The sequence below is a fragment of the Apodemus sylvaticus genome, chromosome 3 (assembly GCF_947179515.1).
Source record: "Apodemus sylvaticus chromosome 3, mApoSyl1.1, whole genome shotgun sequence".
Classification (NCBI taxonomy): Eukaryota; Metazoa; Chordata; class Mammalia; order Rodentia; family Muridae; genus Apodemus; species Apodemus sylvaticus.
This window is the reverse complement of record NC_067474.1, coordinates 70,452,072-70,469,814: the sequence shown is the minus strand read 5'-3', so window position 1 is coordinate 70,469,814 and position 17,743 is coordinate 70,452,072. Positions and strand designations below refer to the sequence as shown.

The 17,743-nt window shown below is 43.1% G+C and overlaps 1 protein-coding gene across 1 annotated transcript in view; it reads left to right on the top strand.

The window, feature by feature from the left end:
* The first annotated feature begins 19 nt into the window (after positions 1-19).
* The window catches only part of Elp1 (elongator acetyltransferase complex subunit 1), a 54,512-nt gene continuing 36,788 nt past the window's right edge, over positions 20-17,743 (top strand). The window contains exons 1-11 of the mRNA XM_052176517.1: positions 20-257; positions 2,656-2,818; positions 4,933-5,085; positions 7,628-7,709; positions 8,731-8,811; positions 11,413-11,498; positions 13,053-13,149; positions 13,433-13,523; positions 14,607-14,730; positions 15,413-15,506; positions 17,702-17,743. The exon at positions 17,702-17,743 is cut by the window's right edge and continues 189 nt beyond it. Of these exons, the coding sequence (XP_052032477.1) occupies positions 2,669-2,818; positions 4,933-5,085; positions 7,628-7,709; positions 8,731-8,811; positions 11,413-11,498; positions 13,053-13,149; positions 13,433-13,523; positions 14,607-14,730; positions 15,413-15,506; positions 17,702-17,743 (1,000 nt within the window). The 5' untranslated portion in view covers positions 20-257; positions 2,656-2,668. The remainder of the gene's footprint in view (positions 258-2,655; positions 2,819-4,932; positions 5,086-7,627; positions 7,710-8,730; positions 8,812-11,412; positions 11,499-13,052; positions 13,150-13,432; positions 13,524-14,606; positions 14,731-15,412; positions 15,507-17,701) is intronic.

The following is a 17,743-nucleotide window of genomic DNA, read 5'->3' as shown; positions in this document are numbered from 1 at the left end:
GGGTTAGGCCCCCTCCCCCACCCGCCTTTACCAGGTTAGGGCCCCCACCCCCAACGCCGGGAGTCTGGCCACACCCACCCGGTGACGCCAGTCAACGCGCCTCGCGGGTGACACACCGCGTCTGCGCCGCTTTTCTTGTGCTACCTGGCGGGTTTCGCCCATCAGTGGATCGCGTCTCTTGTCTCCGCTGTGCATTGCGGTTCCCTTCCAAACCCAGTGCGCCGTGAGGGCTCGGAGCCGTCGCGGGGGCGTCGTAGGTGAGCATTTGCCTGTCCCAGTCCGTGCCGCTGTGTGCGGCCTGGTCTTGCGACCCAGGACGGTCCTGGTGCAGGGGAGATGCACGCGCTTCTGCCTGCGCGCCCCGGCGGGGCGGCGTGGACCTCTTTTTTTCCTCGAGTTTCGGATGTTTGCTGTACACTTTTTCCCTGGAGCCATCCTGGGGTGCTGTGGGGGATGAGGGTCCTGTCCCCCAATTGCTGGTTCCCTTGTAGCGTGTAGGTTAAACCTCTACCAGCTAATTGGTTAGCTCGTCGTAAGGTGATTGGTAATAGAGGCCTGTTCTGTGCTGCAGGACCTTTCTCGCTTTGCGACTTTTCTGTGGAGTAGTGTATCTTGCACTTCTCTAGCGGAGGTAGGAAAGTACCGGGATTTCTGTGATGGCAGTGATTGTGTAGTCTTTTGTCTTTAGGGCCTAACCTTTGGCAAGTTGTGATTGAAGTCACATAACGGATCATAGGGATTGTGTTAAGGATTCGTTTGTAAATTGAGAGCCATGATATATAATCGCGAATACCTCTATGTGTAAGCGAGAGAAAAAGAGGCAAAGACAAATTTTAGCTTGTGGAAACAGAGACGACAATAAGTCCCAAGCCAGGATGAGCTGCTAAGGATAAGAGATCATCAGGTTCTCTGTTTTTCTGCATTCATGTGCTTGTCAGGAACAGCTTATGATAATGTCAGAAGATAGTGAGTTTAATGTTCGGTTTAGACTGGTTCAGTTGCGACTAAGTATATAGGTTTATCTAATCTTTCCTTTAGTAAACCACCTAGCATTTAGAAGGTAGGGGAGCAAGGGAAGAAAATGGAGCATTGGTCAGATTTTTAGGGCATGATAAAGTTGTATGAAAGGACCTTTCGCAGCCGGGGGTGGGGGGGTGGCGGGGGTGGCGCACGCCTGTAATTCCAGCACTCAGGGAGGCAGAAGCAGGTAGATTTCTGAGTTCGAGGCCAGCCTGGTCTACAGAGTGAGTTCCAGGACAGACAGGGCTATACAGAGAAACCCTGTCTCCAAAAACCAAATCCAAACAAACAAACAGAAAAATAAAAGAAAGGACCTTTCTCCAGATGTGGATGGAGAAAAGGTTGAATGTACCAAAGGAAGGCTATTAGCAGGTTTTGATGCTACAAGCATTTGGAAGATACTCTTTTCCTAATTTTGAAAGCATTGAGAAATACTGGGCTATGTAACTCCAAAAAGCTAAATGAGTGAGGAGTGTCAGAATAACAATTTAGAGAAGTCAGTTTTCTTGCTAAAAGGATTGAGGCATTAGAGAGATTAATGAGTGTTTGCCTTTTATCGTGTGAATGAAGTGGCTACAGAGGCCAGAAGAGGACATGGGATTCTCTGGAGCTGGAGGTATAGATGGTTGTTAGTTGCTGAGTAGGTGCTGGGAACTGAACTCAGATCTTCCAGAAGAGCAGCCAGTACTCATTAACCTCTGAGCCATCTTTACAGACCTGAACGAACTCAGCAGTTCTTTTTAAAACTCAAATTGCTTTGCTGTGTTTTATCAGTCAGGGTCCAGTCAGAAAAGTAGAGGCTACACGGTATTCCAGCATGAATTATTATGAAGAATTATTTAAACTTCTATAGGAGGAAGGAAAGAAAAAATGGAAAACAAGTAATTTAGAAGGCAAGCTGAAGGAAGCAGTTCCCACGGGGAGGGAGCAATACTAGGGCGGATGCTGGCATCTTCAGGACCGAACACTTCATAGAAAGGCCCTGTAACATGGGACTCAGACTCTAGATTGATGCTCAGAAACTCAGGACGAGGCCTGGGTCTGGATTTCTGTGTCTGGGGATGCAGCATGCCTGATTAATGTTCCTGCCTCTGGGATGGTAATGATGAGGCTGGCCCTGTGGTACTGGGTCCCAGGGTCCCTGTAAAGGTGAAGGCCCACTGCTGGGATGATAGTCATAGTTACAGACAGATAACCAGAAATGAGTCCTCTTAACTTGCTCTTAGCTTCTATCATTTCTATCCTAGATTCTATGGATGCAGAGTAGCACAGATTTTGATGATTAGACTTCAAGTTCATGGAGAGTGATGTGGATCATGGTGATTGGATCGTGGCGACATTCGATCATAGCACATGCTATGGTTATCATTTGATTATGTTTCTAGATTTATCATGTTGTAAATTAATCGCCAGGTTAGCCCCATGTAAAGCTAGAAGCTTTAGGAAGTGAGAGTGTAATCGGTATGCTGGTGTGTTCACATGAAATAGTACTCCCATTGTTCTAATAACTACTTCTCTGCTTCCTGAGCCACGTTCAGTGTGAGGATGGCCATTTATCTCTGTTACAATAGTCCTTTCTCTTTTAGGAGTTAATGCTTCTTTGATGGAAATTTGTTGGGTTTTTTTCCCCCTCAGAAATTGCTTCAAAATGAGGAATCTGAAGTTGCATCGGACCCTGGAATTCAGGGACATTCAGGCACCAGGGAAACCTCAGTGTTTCTGTCTGCGAGCTGAACAGGGGACGGTGGTGATTGGCACCGAACGTGGACTGACAGAAGTCGATCCTGAGAGAAGAGAAGTAGGTCACCAATGCATATGCTAGCTCCTGCCTTGACCCTGCACTTGTTGTCTTCCAAACCTCCTTCTCCGCATTAGTCCCCTTTAGATCCAAAGCAATTCACATATTCCTGAATAGTTCTCTTTGCTTTGTGTAGATGGCATACTAGATAGAACTTAGCAATAGTAGCCAACATTTAACTCTGCTAATTTTGTAAGCTAAGTTGGCAAAGCTCTGACCATATATTTTATGTGGGTATCTCACATTTCACCCTGTCTACTGTGAATTTGTATTATATTAGTGATTGATTTGGAATCTACATGAATATTGTCCACAAAACTTTTACATTTTATTTATTTTGTGGTGCTGGGATTTGAAACAACCTACCTGAGCCTTGTAGAGTCTTTTAAGCATGTTGGGTTTCTAACCCAAACTGGCTAAAATCCCAGTCCTTAGTGCGAGAACTAACTATGGATAGTTCTGAAAATTGTAAGTTGATTCTGAAATGTTCCTTTTATTTTTTTTTTTTTTTTTGCTACTCATGCATTTTATTTAGGTGATTGATTGTTGTTGCACACATTGGAGAAATGATAGGCAACTACAGTTAGGCTAGATGTGTTCAAAAGTAGTAAAAGCCCTGAGTTTGAGTTCCCTTTGCAAAACAAATGTGAATAAAGGATGCAGTCATTAGCTTTATTTTTATAGGATATTTTTAAATAGAACATATTGGGTTTGGTTTCTTGGTTTTTTGTTTTTGTTTTGTTTTTTTTTTGCATTAGGAATTTGTTGTGGGAAGTATTTTTTTTTTAATTTATTTATTATATGTAAGTACACTGTAGCTGTCTTCAGACATTCCAGAAGAGGGTGTCAGATCTCATTATGGATGGTTGTGAGACACCATGTGGTTGCTGGGATTTGAACTCAGGACCTTTGGAAGAGCAGTCAGTGCTCTCAACCACTGAGCCATCTCTCCAGACCGTTGTGAGAAATATTAAAAAGCAAACCACCACGCCACCAGCTCTCTGGAGGTAGCTCTCCCCTCCCCCTCCCCCAGCATCTGGCTTGCTTGTCCCACACTTCCCTCTCTGTCACAATCCCCTGTAAACAGCGGTCTCACACTCCAGTAACTAAATGGAGCCGCCAACCTCATGGTCGCATAATACAATACCTGGTAACCTGGTAGAATCACTACTCTTAAGGCTTAATTAACCAATCGAATTTATGTATCAGTAATATCACAATTTACAAGATTACAATACAATAATTTCAGAGCCAATTGATAATGATAAAAGCTTTATCCCAGTTTTTCTAACCTTGCAAAGTTATAACTTGTGGCTGGAAAATGCCGTGCAGATACACGTCAGCATCCATCTTGGTTCCTTCTACCCCAAGATGCTCCCTGTTTGGGCAACTCTTAGCTCTGCCTCCCTTTTCCCAGTCCAATCACAGACCTCCTCTATACTATTGTAATTGGACAGGGAAAATCCTGCAACAGGGAGTTTTTAGTTATTCTTCTTAAAAGACAAAAGAGTTGCAATGTTTTTCTTTTTTTTTCTAGATTTATTTATTTACTGTATGTGAGTACACTGTATCTGTCTTCAGACACTCCAGAAGAGGGCCTCAGATCTCATTAGGGATGGTTGTGAGCCACCACGTGGTTGCTGGGATTTGAACTCAGGACCTTTGAAAGAGAAGTCAGTGTTCTTAACCGATGAGCCATCTCTCCAGCCCAAGTCGCAATATTTCTAAAACGAAAGTTTGAGTTTTAATGTAGGAAAAGTACTTGGAAAGCTAATATGTTATAAAAGAATCATTAAGGTCTGAAGAGATGGTCAACACTTAAGAGTCTTGGCAACTCTTACAGAGAACCCCAGTTCAGTTCCCAGTACCCATTTGGCAGCTTATAACCATCTACAGCTCCAGTTCCAGCGATCCCACACTCTCAACGGGCCTCCAAGGGTACCCGGTCCACACATGGTCCACATACATACCTGCAGGCAGAATACCCATACACATAAAATAAACATAAGTAAATCTTATGTGTAAAAAGAATGATTAGGAAGATTTTTATTTCTGGAACTTGGATGGCTCTTGAACGTAAATACTGATTTGTTTATGTGTCTGTTTTGTGAAAGGTGAAGACTGAAATTTCTCTGGTGGCAGAAGGTTTTCTTCCAGAGGATGGAAGTGGCTGCATTGTGGGGATTCAGGACTTGCTGGATCAGGAATCTGTGTGTGTGGCCACTGCCTCTGGGGACGTCATAGTCTGCAACCTCAGCACGCAGCAGGTAGGTGGAAGGCCTGGCAAGGAGGAAGTACCAGGTACCCTCGGCCAGGCCGGGTGTTTGTATTGAGGTCTGATTTATAGCCATGATAATAAAACATTTACAAGTTAAATCGCTTTGGTGATATTTCAGAAGTTAAAAAACAGTCTACTGCATTCATTAATCAGCCAGTAAAGTTGGGACATTACATTTTAAATTAGAACTCAAAAATTGAATAAAAACTAGTTGTTCTTATGCTATACTACTTTTTATCTGAATTTCTCAACTAAGAAAGTCTGAATTCTTTAATTAGGTTATGTTTTCTGATTGGATAATTTTAGAGTCTAATACAAGTACTGCAGTACTGCACTGTCCCACTGTAACATTTGTCTCACTGCACTGACCATGTAGAAACGCCCTGGAAGCATGCCCTAAGGTTCCGAGGGACTTGGGCTGCAGCTGCTTGCTTCTTTATGCTAGAATAAGACAGAGTTCCTGGACTTCCAGCCTCCTTCCGTTCTTCTCTCTCTCTCTCTCTCTCTCTCTCTCTCTCTCTCTCTCTCACTCTCATTCTTATTCCTCTTCCCCTTCTTTCTTTCTTTGTGACAGGATCTTGCCATACATTCTTGACTGACCTCCAACTCACATAGATCCTCCTTCATCTACCTCTTTAGTGCTGGCCTGCCTTTCTTATCTTTTTTCTTAGTCTTTTCTTTTGGTTTTTTTTTTTTTTTTTTTTTGGATTTGATTTTTTTCGAGACAGGGTTTCTCTGTGTAGCCCTGGCTATCCTGGAACTCACTCTGTAGACCAGGCTGGCCTCGAACTCAGAAATCCGCCTGCCTCTGCCTCCCAGAGTGCTGGGATTACAGGCGTGAGCCACCACGGCCTGGCTTAGTCTTTTCCTCTTTTTCATTCTCTTTAAGTGTATGCGTGTTTTCCTTGCATGGATCTTTGTATACTACAGGCATTCTCAGCCTGCAGAGGCCAGGAAAGGGTATCAGATCCCTTGGAACAGAAGTTACAAATGATAATGAGTGACTATGTGCATGCTGGGAATTGAATCTGGATCCTCTGGAAAAGCTGCCACTATTTTTACTCTCTGAGCCCCTTCTCTTTAAAAATAAACAAACAAAACATATATATGTATATATACATATGCACATATGTACACATACATATATGTATTTGTGGGGCTTGAGCTCACGTTGTCGGGCTTGTGCAGCAGGCTTTACCCACCAAGCTTCTATTCTTCTTTTTTTTTTTTTTAAAGATTTATTTACTATATATAATAAGTGTACTGTAGCTGTCTTCAGACACTCCAGAAGAGAGCATCAGGTTTCATTACAGATGGTTGTGAGCCACCATGTGGTTGCTGGGATTTGAACTCAGGACCTCTAGAAGAGCAGTCAGTGCTCTTAACCTCTGAGCCATCTCTCCAGCCCTCTATTCTTCCTTCTTAATTATCTAGTTTCCCGATCCTTTTTAAATACTTTCTAACTGGGCATGGTGTCTCATGCCCACAGTCCCAGCACTTAGAAAGTTAAAGGTGGATTGCCATTATTTCAAGGCCAGCTTTGCTACATTTCCATGGTAACCTGACTCAGCAGCGATAACAATATCAATGTGTCTGATTACCCCAGTAGCCTGGTCTCTTTAGCACCAATTGTCACAGGAGTTGCAGTGTTCCTAAGAGTGGGATAATAATTGCAGTTGTAATTAGTAAAGACTTGGGTTGTGCCACACCCTTTTTAGTTACCCCTTACTACGGTCTTGTTAGGCAGCTTGTCATTGCTCAGGTTTAGAAGTGCTTGAGGCTTAGATGGCTTAAGTAGCTCTGTCAAGTTTCCAGTTCCCAGATAGAGGCTGACCGTCCCAGTCTGTAGCACCTTCACTCCTCAGCATTTCTTTGAATGTGTTAATAAACTTTACTCGTCATTCACGCTGGGAATTATCAAAGTTTATCACGAATGAGTTAACTGGTATTGCTCATATTTAAAAGTTAGAATTTTCCATCCACATTGTCTCCTGATTCCTGAGCCAGCCCCAGTCCATTTTATCTCCATTTAGATCACTCTTTGTGACTTCTCAATGTCACAAGACAGAATCCATGTCCTTGTTGCCTGCTAAGACCAGTCGCTGTTCCCCAAATTCCCCTTTACCTTTGTCCTCATGCTGTGTTTGTGTGTCCTCAGGATCTAGCTGCCACTGAGTTTTAACCCCTCTTTAAGCCTTGAGCCTTCATGCTGGTTTCTCAGTGGTTCTCTCCTGGCCCTACTGCTGAGCTCTGAGACTTCACAGAACGCCCGTGGACTCCCCAAGCCTTTGCTTGCTCTAAGACTCACTTCATTTCCCAGGGACCTTACTAGTCACCAAGCCTTTCACAGAGTCATTGTTTTATGTCCTTCTGCTTAACATGATAAATTTTGTGTCTCCTGTCTCAACAACTGTTCCTGAAGGCATGTCTGGTGGATCTTTGTGTGTTTACATTTTGATTGTTCGGTGGACTCTGTAGTAAACCTTTATTGAAAAAATGGTATTCTCAATCCCTTTGGTTTTCTTATGCAGCTGGACTGTGTTGGGAGTGTGGCCAGTGGTATCTCTGTCATGAGCTGGAGTCCTGATCAAGAACTGCTGCTTCTTGCTACAGGTAAGCTGTGCCTGATTTTATAAAACTTGCTTCTAATTCAGAGACTTTTCAGGTTTCAGAAGTCTTGGAACATGGCAGCTGATTGCAATGTTAAGGTAATACATTCTTAACACTTGCCTCTGTTAGCATACCGAGTTGTTTGCGCAGCTTTCTGGTCTTTGGGAGTGGGGAGCAGGGTTGGAGAGCTGAGGAATCTGCTGAGTTCAGCAGTCAGTGTGAGCAGGGCTTACCCTAATCTGCTCTAAGACCAGGCTTGTTTTCTTTCACATTTACTCAGTGAGGGAGGGAGGGAGGGAGGGAAGGAGAGATGGAGGGAGGGAGAGAGGGAGGGTGGGAGGGAGGGAGGGAGAGTTGCAGTTGGAGTTGTAAGCTCTCAGCCTCTCTCATGGGCCTATTTCCATCCTCTGAGACACCTCACAGAAGCTTTCTAGACCCTGTGTGTGCACGTGCATCCGTGTGTGTGCGTGCGCGCGCGCACTCGAGCCTCTCCACCCTCCCTGCTCTTAGACTCGTTTACTAATTAGGGGCCTCTGTAGTAACTCCAAGGCAATGGGCATGGATATGGAGATGACAGGACAGCCTGTCCCAGTCAGTGCACTGTGTAGCTTCAGGGAGCAAGCTTGGTTATCAGGCGTGGAGGCAAGTTGAGCTGTCTTGCCTGTGTAGTAAGCACATTTCTCACAGTTTTTTGGAATGCCTGGTTTTCTTTTCCCTTGAGATGCTTTATTCCAGTTGAATTCAGTTTATATCTATAGAAATGTCTTAGGAAACTAGCAAGTTTTATAGTAGTGGTGGAGGGTTCTGGGGACTTTTATGTTGAATTTATACAGTCAGTAGCTAAGAAGCAGCGTCTGGTGACTGGCCTGCTCGGAGCTTGTGTCAGAGCACTTTGTGTGCGTGCATCTGTCTACCTGTTCTGTCTGGAACTCCTTGTTCTGGTTCAGTAGGTTCCGGTGCCCTAGATACCTCGAATGACTGATTTGCTACATGAATAAAAAATTTTTTCATTTGTTTCCCTAAGCTCAACAGACCCTGATTATGATGACAAGAGACTTTGATGTAATCAAAGAGCAGCAAATCCACCAGGATGAGTTTGGAGAAGGTAAGAATTGCTCTGAATCATGCCCATTTTCTCATCATAAACCTCGCTGTCATCAGCTGAAAGAACTTCAGTCCATCCCAGTTCTTAATAGGCATGTCACTAGTCTCCCTACAGATCTGACAGGTAGCTTTCTCGGTATTCTGGGGAATAGAAACCTATACACAAGGTCTCCTGGATATCACTTAAACCTGAGGAAAGGCTTATGCTAGAATTACAGGACAAGAATTATTCAGGTTAGAATAAGGGGAGCATGTCTGGAGTACAGTTTAATGGACCACGAGAAAGGAATGGGGGCAGGGAGCAGGCAGTGGTTTTTCCTACCCACTAGATTAGAATCTTAAGGTTTTTTTTTTTTTTCCTTCTTGTTGAGTTCCGGCCACCATCGTTTGACCATTGAGTCTGTGAGTGTATTGATGGGGAAGAGAACGGAGATACTTGTTTTGTTTTGTTTTGGTTTTTCAAGGCAGGGTTTCTCTGTATAGCCCTGGCTGTACTGGACTCTGTAGACCAGGCTGGCCTCGAACCCAGAAATCCGCCTGCCTCTGCCTCCCAAGTGCTGGGATTACAGGGGTACGTCACAACGCCCGGCTCATACTTGTTGACTTGTAAGGACCTTTGGCCACTGGAAGTGTGAGCAGCTGACCCAATTGAAGAGGGGCTGTTAGGGGCACATTCTGAACTGTTGCTAGGTTCTGACTTCATCCCTTCTCACTTTGCCAACTCGGGACAGCATTTGGATGGTTCAGATAATATCTTCAGAGCTGGGTGTGGTGGCCACACTTTTAATTTCAACACTGGAGAAGCAGAGGCATGTGGGTCTATTGAGTTTGAGGCCAGCTTGGACTACATAATGAGTTCCAGGACAGCCAGGGTTACGTAGACCCTGTCAAAACAACAACAACAACAACAACAACAAAACAAAACAAAAAACCAAACCAAACCCCCCCCCCCCAAAAAAAAAAATCTTAGAACTGCCTTCTGACTAAATCTTTAGAAACAAACTGAGGGGTGCTGTGGATGAGAGAAAGATGATTGATTATGTTGTTTGCTTTTTCTGTAAGGCACATTTCCCGGATTCAGTGATGACTTGATGTGTACGTATCAGGGCAGCCATAAGAGAACAGCAAGAGTCACTGGAGATTGCAGGTTTCTAGAGCCTGACTTGAGCTGGGTCCCAGTTAATCTGTGATTGATAATTGATAGGCAAAGTTGGAAGTAGGGGGCTCAGCCAAGCCAGTTGTTCCGTATAGATACCATGGTAACATGAGAAATGCCAGCTTAAAATTTGAAATATAAACAGGCTTTGGCTATGAGATAGAAGAAGAAAAGTTTACTTTGACTCCACGTAGAAGTTGAGGTGATGAGAGAAAAGTTCCAGTAAGAGCAGGAAGATGGGGCCATGCTGGTGAGCATGGTGAGCTCTTCCACGGTGTGACTCAGGACGGACAGGGTTTGCCCTGTGGAGAACAGACATGCAGGGCAGGGTGCTCTGACTGGGAGTCAGGTGTGTACAGAGAATCTTCCCAATCGTGAGAACAAGCCACCCGTTCACAGAGCAGATACAGATAGTGCTGCAAGAGTCTAGGGTTCAGAGTTAAGGTCACTCACAGCATCCAAGGAGAAAAGAGAACTGATCCTGCCTTTTTCCTAGTTTTTTTTTTTTAAACCTTGCAGTAAATTAAAGGAAAGATAGTCTAAGTTTGTGTCTTAAGTTTCTTTGTGAGTGCAGACATAGGCTACAGTCTGCAGAGTCCTGCTTTGAGCCCCTCACTCACTATTGGATCCAACTGGGAGACTTCTTATTAACTCTGGTCCTCTACCTCTTGGGGACCTGTCAGAGATTCTCAAGGCTGAGCACAGCAGTAGCCACCACTCTTCATGTGTGGTGGCAGAGTGTCCTTGGACGGCCTATCGCACTTGGACATGCTTATGCAAGTAGACTAGAAATGGCTGTGCTGAGCCATAGTTTATTGGATTGTAGATACTCTGCTTCAGAATTAGTGACAAGAGGGAAGTCTTGGTCCTGGATAGTGTCAGGACCATCTTTCTGTTGCCTCTTGTGGATGAATGCCACATCTGCCTCTTGGAGCAGAAAGTCTGTGCTGGTTCTGCATCATCACCACTGCATTTTGTATAAGTGAAGAAGGGAGAGTAACCTGGAGTGCAGGAAGCCTGTGTTCTGGTTTTGGGCGCTGTTACTGTTGAGTTTCAGATAAGACTACACCAGGAACTATATAGTTGATGAAATAAACCCCCTTCACCACCAGCAGAAAGCTTAGCTGGTTGGTTTAAAGCTAAAAATAAGAATTTCATTCCTGGCCATTGTCTTAAGTTATGTGCTTTGTGATTCGTGGACATGTTTTATAAATTCTTCATATTTGGTCAGATTTCTGACTTGTGTCACGCTTTCGAAGATAAGGGCATTTCACCTCCTGTTGGAATCATTGCTGCAGGTCGTTTGGAGGCTCAGTTTGTAATATAATGGCTGATGTTCAGCTTCCTGAGGTGTCAGTGACTATCTTCATGAAGAATGAATGAAATTGCTTTGATGATTTCAGTTCCTCTGCTTATTACCTGTGTTCTTGTTCTCGAAATCTGTAGGCAAGTTCGTCACTGTTGGATGGGGCAGTAAGGAGACGCAGTTTCACGGCTCAGAAGGCAGGCCAACAGCCTTTCCGGTGCAATTGGTAAGGCGGGATGATAGGTGTTCAGTTCTGCCGTGTGTGGAGCACTGCCTGGCTAGTGCATCTCTTCCACTGTCATAAAGTGGTAGCTGATAGGCGCCCTCAGGAAACGAGGCAGCCACAAGAGATCATTTCCACTTATTCTTATGGACTGCACCCAGTCTCATTTATTGTCCAATAGATTACAGTAACTTTTGCTCATTACTTTCATTTTTTCCTAAAGGCCTGGTCTTGACTTAGAATTTTATAGTTTTCAGAAATGTGTAGAAACCCATTGCTATTCTCAGAAGCAGTACTCATAGGAATGATCTGGCATTAGACTATGGTATTTTGATACCCTAGTGGCACCTTGCTGGGCTCAGTAAAGTTGTTTTATGTTTTCTTGCTTTCTTGGATAAGTTCTCTCACTAATTAAAACATTTATTGAGAATTTACATATGCTGCAGTCTGTGTGAGACATAGTCTGCAAAATGAAAATCCCACGATAGACTCAAAGTCCAGCGTGGTGAACCAATGAGTTTTATTGGGTTACTTACAAGGGGTACTTACAGGGGCAGAAATGACTCAAAGATAGCTGCATTACCAAGGCCCACCCCAGCATGCATGATAGCTCACAGAAGCTGGGAAACCAGGAACATATTATTAGCTGGCAGGAAGTGTCCATTCCAAGAGACTAGTCTAAACCTCTTCCAGGCAGCCCAGCTGGTTTCTGCTTTTCCCAGGCAGCTGGTCTGGTCTCAATCTTTGTAGCTTGGCTTATTTGAGAGAGACTCTCCCCTTTTACTGCTTACTCTATCTGGGAGGGGGGCCTAGTGAATCTGATAATTTTCAGGGACTTCCTGAAGCTATTTTGAGTTTTTACCTTTCTGCTGAAGGAGCTTCCCTGCAAGAGGAAATGCTTCATCTTGGAGGAAACAGTTACACAACAACCTTTCTCTAGAGGAAGTATGTGTTTTATAGCAAAGGACAGTATCTTACTTAAGATACTGTATGGTCTAGCCGGTTTTATCTGTGGCAGAGCAGAGCTAGCAGTGTTTTGAAATGGAGCAACCACCAGACTATGAAGGGTACTCTGGTGCTCATCTTTCTCCCACCTGTCGACTTGGCTGCTTCCTGGCTTCAGGTGGCACTGGAGTCCCTTCTTTGGCCAGTGCTGCAGAGGGCAGAACTGCATTATCTGTGTGCGGCTGCAGCTGCTGCAGCTGGTCCTTCTCTACCCACTTTCCTCCCAGTGTCTTCCCTCTGTCTGTCCTGAAATAGGACTGTGTACATTAGGCAGACACTTGTTTCCTTGCCATAGTTTCCTAACCTGTTCCTTAGCTTCTTGTATTTAATACCTATATTTGTAGCATCTCTAATGTGCAAAGAAGGAAGACTGTGTTTATTTTATTTTTAAGTTATTCTTGATTTCAAGGACTAAGAGCCCTTCTAGAAGGGTTCCTGGAGAGTCTCTGATGCTGATTTTCTGTATAGCTTCAACATTATATAAAAGATAAATATTTTGTGGCTAACTTGGGAGCATTGATCCCCCAGTAATACTGGTGTTTCTCTTTTTAGCATGAGTCTGCCTTGCCCTGGGATGACCACAGACCACAAATTACCTGGCGTGGGGATGGGCAATTTTTTGCTGTGAGTGTTGTTTGCCGACAAACAGGTATGGAAATAAATTACACTTGAAAATTTACCTACATTAAAATCTAGAGAAGTTTTTTTCCTTTTCCCTTGAGTAGACTATACAACCTTTAAAGAATTAGAAATGTATCCAGTATTAGGAGTGGGAAAGATGTGCTGCTTTTGTTAATGACTTTGGAATTAAAAGAATGCTTTGAGGATGTCTGGTCAAGCCTCACCTACTAAATACAGACTTGACCAGTCAGAAGGTGGTATGTGAGAGTTACCATAGTATTTTAAGTGCTTGTGTCTGTTTACCTCTGCAGATGCTCGGAAGATCCGAGTATGGAACCGGGAGTTTACCTTGCAGTCAACCAGTGAGCCTGTGCCAGGACTGGGGCCCTCCCTGGCGTGGAAGTGAGTGAGCATATAAGTCTGGGACTCTTCCTGCTTTCCCTTCCATCCCTTCTTCCCGAATTCTGCTAGATCCTGGATTCTCCGTAGATTCCCTTGTTCCGAGACCTGATACTAGTTGCGTCTCTAATTCTTTAAAGGTTATGGTTGTACATATGGCTGTTGTGGGAAACAGAAAGGAGTGTGTCTGTTGGGAGTCCTAGTGTTTGATGCCTTGTTGGACTAAGGGATTTTTGTGAGACAGGGTAAAAGGTGCTTTCCTCTGGACAGATTCCCACAGCAGGTAGTCTGCTGGCTAAGAAACCTGCAGGCTACATTCCGCATCTGCCTTCTCTTCTCTTCTTTGATGCACTACTTTGTGCAGACCACAGCTTGCCTGTCATTCAGCTGCACGTAGATACAGATAGCATAAATGGCACCTATCACAGCAGCAGCTGTCATGTGTAGTGCCAGTTGCCTCTCAGTTGTAGACTCCTTGCTTGCCACCAGTATTAGTGGGACTGAGTGTTACCTAGGTGTTTGAAGTAAGAGGTTGGAGAGAAATAGGAATGAGGCAAGTGGACTAAGGATGGTTTCAGGAGGGAATATTAACATCTCTTCCCAAGCATGGGACATTTATGAAGTTATATAACTGAAAATGAAAAGAATTACTGAGATATTGTGCTTGAAATGTAGGAAAATGTAGTTTGCTTGTTTTTAATAGTTCAGTTGCAGTTGAAATCAGAAAAACTGCAAATAGTGTCTTGGGACTAGTTAGGAAGGAGCACCTTTTCCTCTTATATGCTGGGGTGAACTACTTGCCAGTACTAGTAAACAAGTGGTGGGCTTGAAACTTCCTTGGAACCAACATCACAGACCACTATATGTACACAACAAACACCACACACACACACACACCCCTTACTCGAAAAAAGGATTTCAATTAATTTTTTTCTTCTGGGTAAACAGTAACATCTGTTGTCTAGCTGTCTGACCTACAGAATGAGCGTTTCTGACTGTTCTAACTCCAGCAGGATGGCTGTTCTGACTGTTCTAACTTCTGTGGAATGGCTGTTCTGACTGTTCTAACTCTGGTTTTGCTTCTAGACCCTCAGGCAGCCTGATTGCATGTACTCAAGATAAACCCAACCAACAAGACGTAGTGTTTTTTGAGAAGAATGGACTTCTTCATGGACATTTTACACTTCCTTTCTTAAAAGATGAAGTCAAGGTCGGTGTCTGAATCCCTTGTCACCCAGTCGGAGTATCTCCTTAGTTGCAGAAGTTTGTGTCTCAGAAGCCACCACTGTGTGGAAAGGATGGCTTTAGGCTCAGCAGAGGAGCATTTCTTCTCTGCTAAGGACAGTCATGGGCAGGGAGGAGACATGCTGTCCCTGCTCTTTGCCTTGACGACTAACTTTCCTGGTGTTCCATATTTAAACATAAGCAGCTTATACCATTGACATCCTGGGTGGAGACAAAGGGAATCTTTCATTTGTGTATAAAATCATTTAGGATAATGTTTCTTGTGTAAAATTTTAAGAAGTCATGTTTCTTATTTATATTATATCTTAATTAATATTAAGTATTAATATACTCTGTAAAATTAAGACAATGTATTTTATATACTAATAGATTACCTAATAGTTAAATTTCTTGATTTTTTTTTCTAAAAATGATATTTAGCTTTGTGTGATATTTGTATATATATTTGTATACAATGCATATTTTAAGTCCTTTTTAAAGTACCAGTTTTGCAGATTGGTTTAACACCTTGAGATTAGTGACTGCCGCTAGAGATCATCTCCAGTGTCGTAGGGTTATTTGGCTTATGAGTGCAAGGAATTCAGATCTCCTCAAGAGTCTGAAGTAGACAAACAACTGAAGGTCAGAGTGACTTTTCTCTCTACCAGGTAAATGACTTGCTGTGGAATGCAGATTCCTCGGTTCTTGCTGTGTGGCTAGAAGACCTCCCAAAGGAAGATAATTCCACTCTGAAAAGCTATGGTATGGCAGCTGTTGAACTGGGACCCATGCTCCATGTATTACTGTGTGAAAGTAGACGCTTGGGGTTTCCCTTCTCCTTCCTCAGGCCTTCATTGAACTCAGTATAGCTGAAGTAGGTGGATGCTGATGGGGAGGGGTAGGTTTGGATCTGTGAGGGTGTCAGTCATGAATTATGCAGAGTTCTCTAGAGAAGCACAACCAGTAGGATATAGATACAGGGGGAGGGAGAAGTTGTGGCTGGCTCTGTGTTAAGGAATTGGCTCATGTGCGAGTCAGGGGGCACATTTGAAATTTCTGTGGTAGGCTGTAAGTTCAGGTGGGATTTTTGTGTTGTGGTACTGAGACAATTCTTTCTCTCCTGGGAACTCTGACTTTGCTTTTAAGGCTTTCATGTATCATGGGTAATCATTTTATTTAAAGGCTCTCAGAGCAGCAGAGCAGAGACACCCTGAAACCACAGTCATCAGTGCAGAAAATGAAGTGCCGTAGAAGTGAGTGGATTTAGGTTTCACTTGAGAAGGACTCTTGTAGCTTTTACGATCTGTGGGTATATATCTTTAAGAATGCATTTAGGATTATGTCTATTGTCTTTTCTTTCCTTGTTATCTCTAGGTAACTAGCCCACGGTCTTAGTCTTACTAGGCAAGCCCTCTGTCACTGAGTTAACCCCCAACCCTGTTTAAGGTTTTAAGGAAAATGTTAAAGTAATGAGGAGGAGGGTAACTCTAATAGTAATGCAATACATAATGTTTCTTTAGACCTGGCTGGTCTCAAACTCACAGAGTTCTGCCTGTCTCTACCTCCAGGGTGCTGGGATTAAAGTTGTGTGCCTCCATGTCTGGCTAATATAGGCTGGGTTTTGTTTTCTTTTGATACTGTATTTTAATTACAACATTTTCCCCTCGTCCTTCTTACCCCCATTGATACAGACTGTTTTATAACTTGCTTTGACACTGTATCACAAGCAGATTTCCATTTCATATCTGTTTCATTTTAGGTTGCTGTATAATTTTCTTCTGTGCAGGCTAATTAACTCTTTCTGTTAGACATTTATATCTCAGGGTTAGCAGCAGTAAAGTGTATGTGTTTCTTCCTAAATCATGCTTGCCTATTTTCTAAGCGTTTTTCAAATTCATTAATTAGTAGAACTTTTAAATCTGAAATGCAGTTGGGTAATTGGATCATTCATTCATTTTAATAGTTCTTAGCCCTGGCTAAACCTTTAATAAAAATAATGAAACATAGGCTTCAACTCAGAATGGTTTTGGGATAGTGAATATATAGCATATATAAATATGCTATTTATTTTTTGTTGTATTCAGGATTTAATTGGGGCCTTATAAGAATTACCAAACCAAACAGAGCCAAACTTCCAAGTGGTTTTAATATGCAGCCACTAGAAGACCAGTGATTCACAAAAACAGAAAGTGTTTGCTCTGACAGACTCAGGGTAGCAAGTGTATACATGGGTCCTCACAGTGTCTGCCTTCCTTTGTATGAACCTGCAGTCCAACCTGCTAGCCCATGACCACACAGACATAATGCAACAGTGTGATTAAGGGCTAGGCGCTACTTCCTGTGATCACAATATGTTAAGCATCAGTGGGGAAGTTAAATTCTTTTATGGAGTTAAAATTCTAATTAATACATGTATTCTGTTGATAAAGACCAGCTTGGGCATAGTTGGTCATTTTAATACCTATTGGGATAATTGAGGGCGTATGTATTAATCTTAAGGCAACTGCATGTTGGTTAATACTGGATAGCCTGGGACAAAACTACATGCAAAGCACCCACAATAAAACAGGCATCTTACACCCAGCTTACCACAGAGTCCCTGGTCCAGAGCTGGCTATGCACGGCTGTCATGCATAACTGTGCATTTAGTTTAGTTATCTTCTGCCCAACTTTGCATGGAAGAAACTTGTTGAAATATTGTCTTAGCTTTCATAGGCACAGAATTGAAGGTAGAGGTGAAAATAAATATGCATATCATATATTGATATGTGACATTCTGTCTTGCGTAGGAAATTTACATCTTTTACATTGATTATAATACAATTATTATTTTAGAGAGACCAAAAAAAAAAGAAAAATTCTTGGAAAATGCAAAATTGCCCGTCCTATTTTGCAAATGGTCTGCAGTTTGGTCTCCATTCTCTGATGGCCGTCCCTTCCTTTCCCTCCACTTACAGTTCAGCTCTGGACCGTGGGGAACTATCACTGGTATCTCAAGC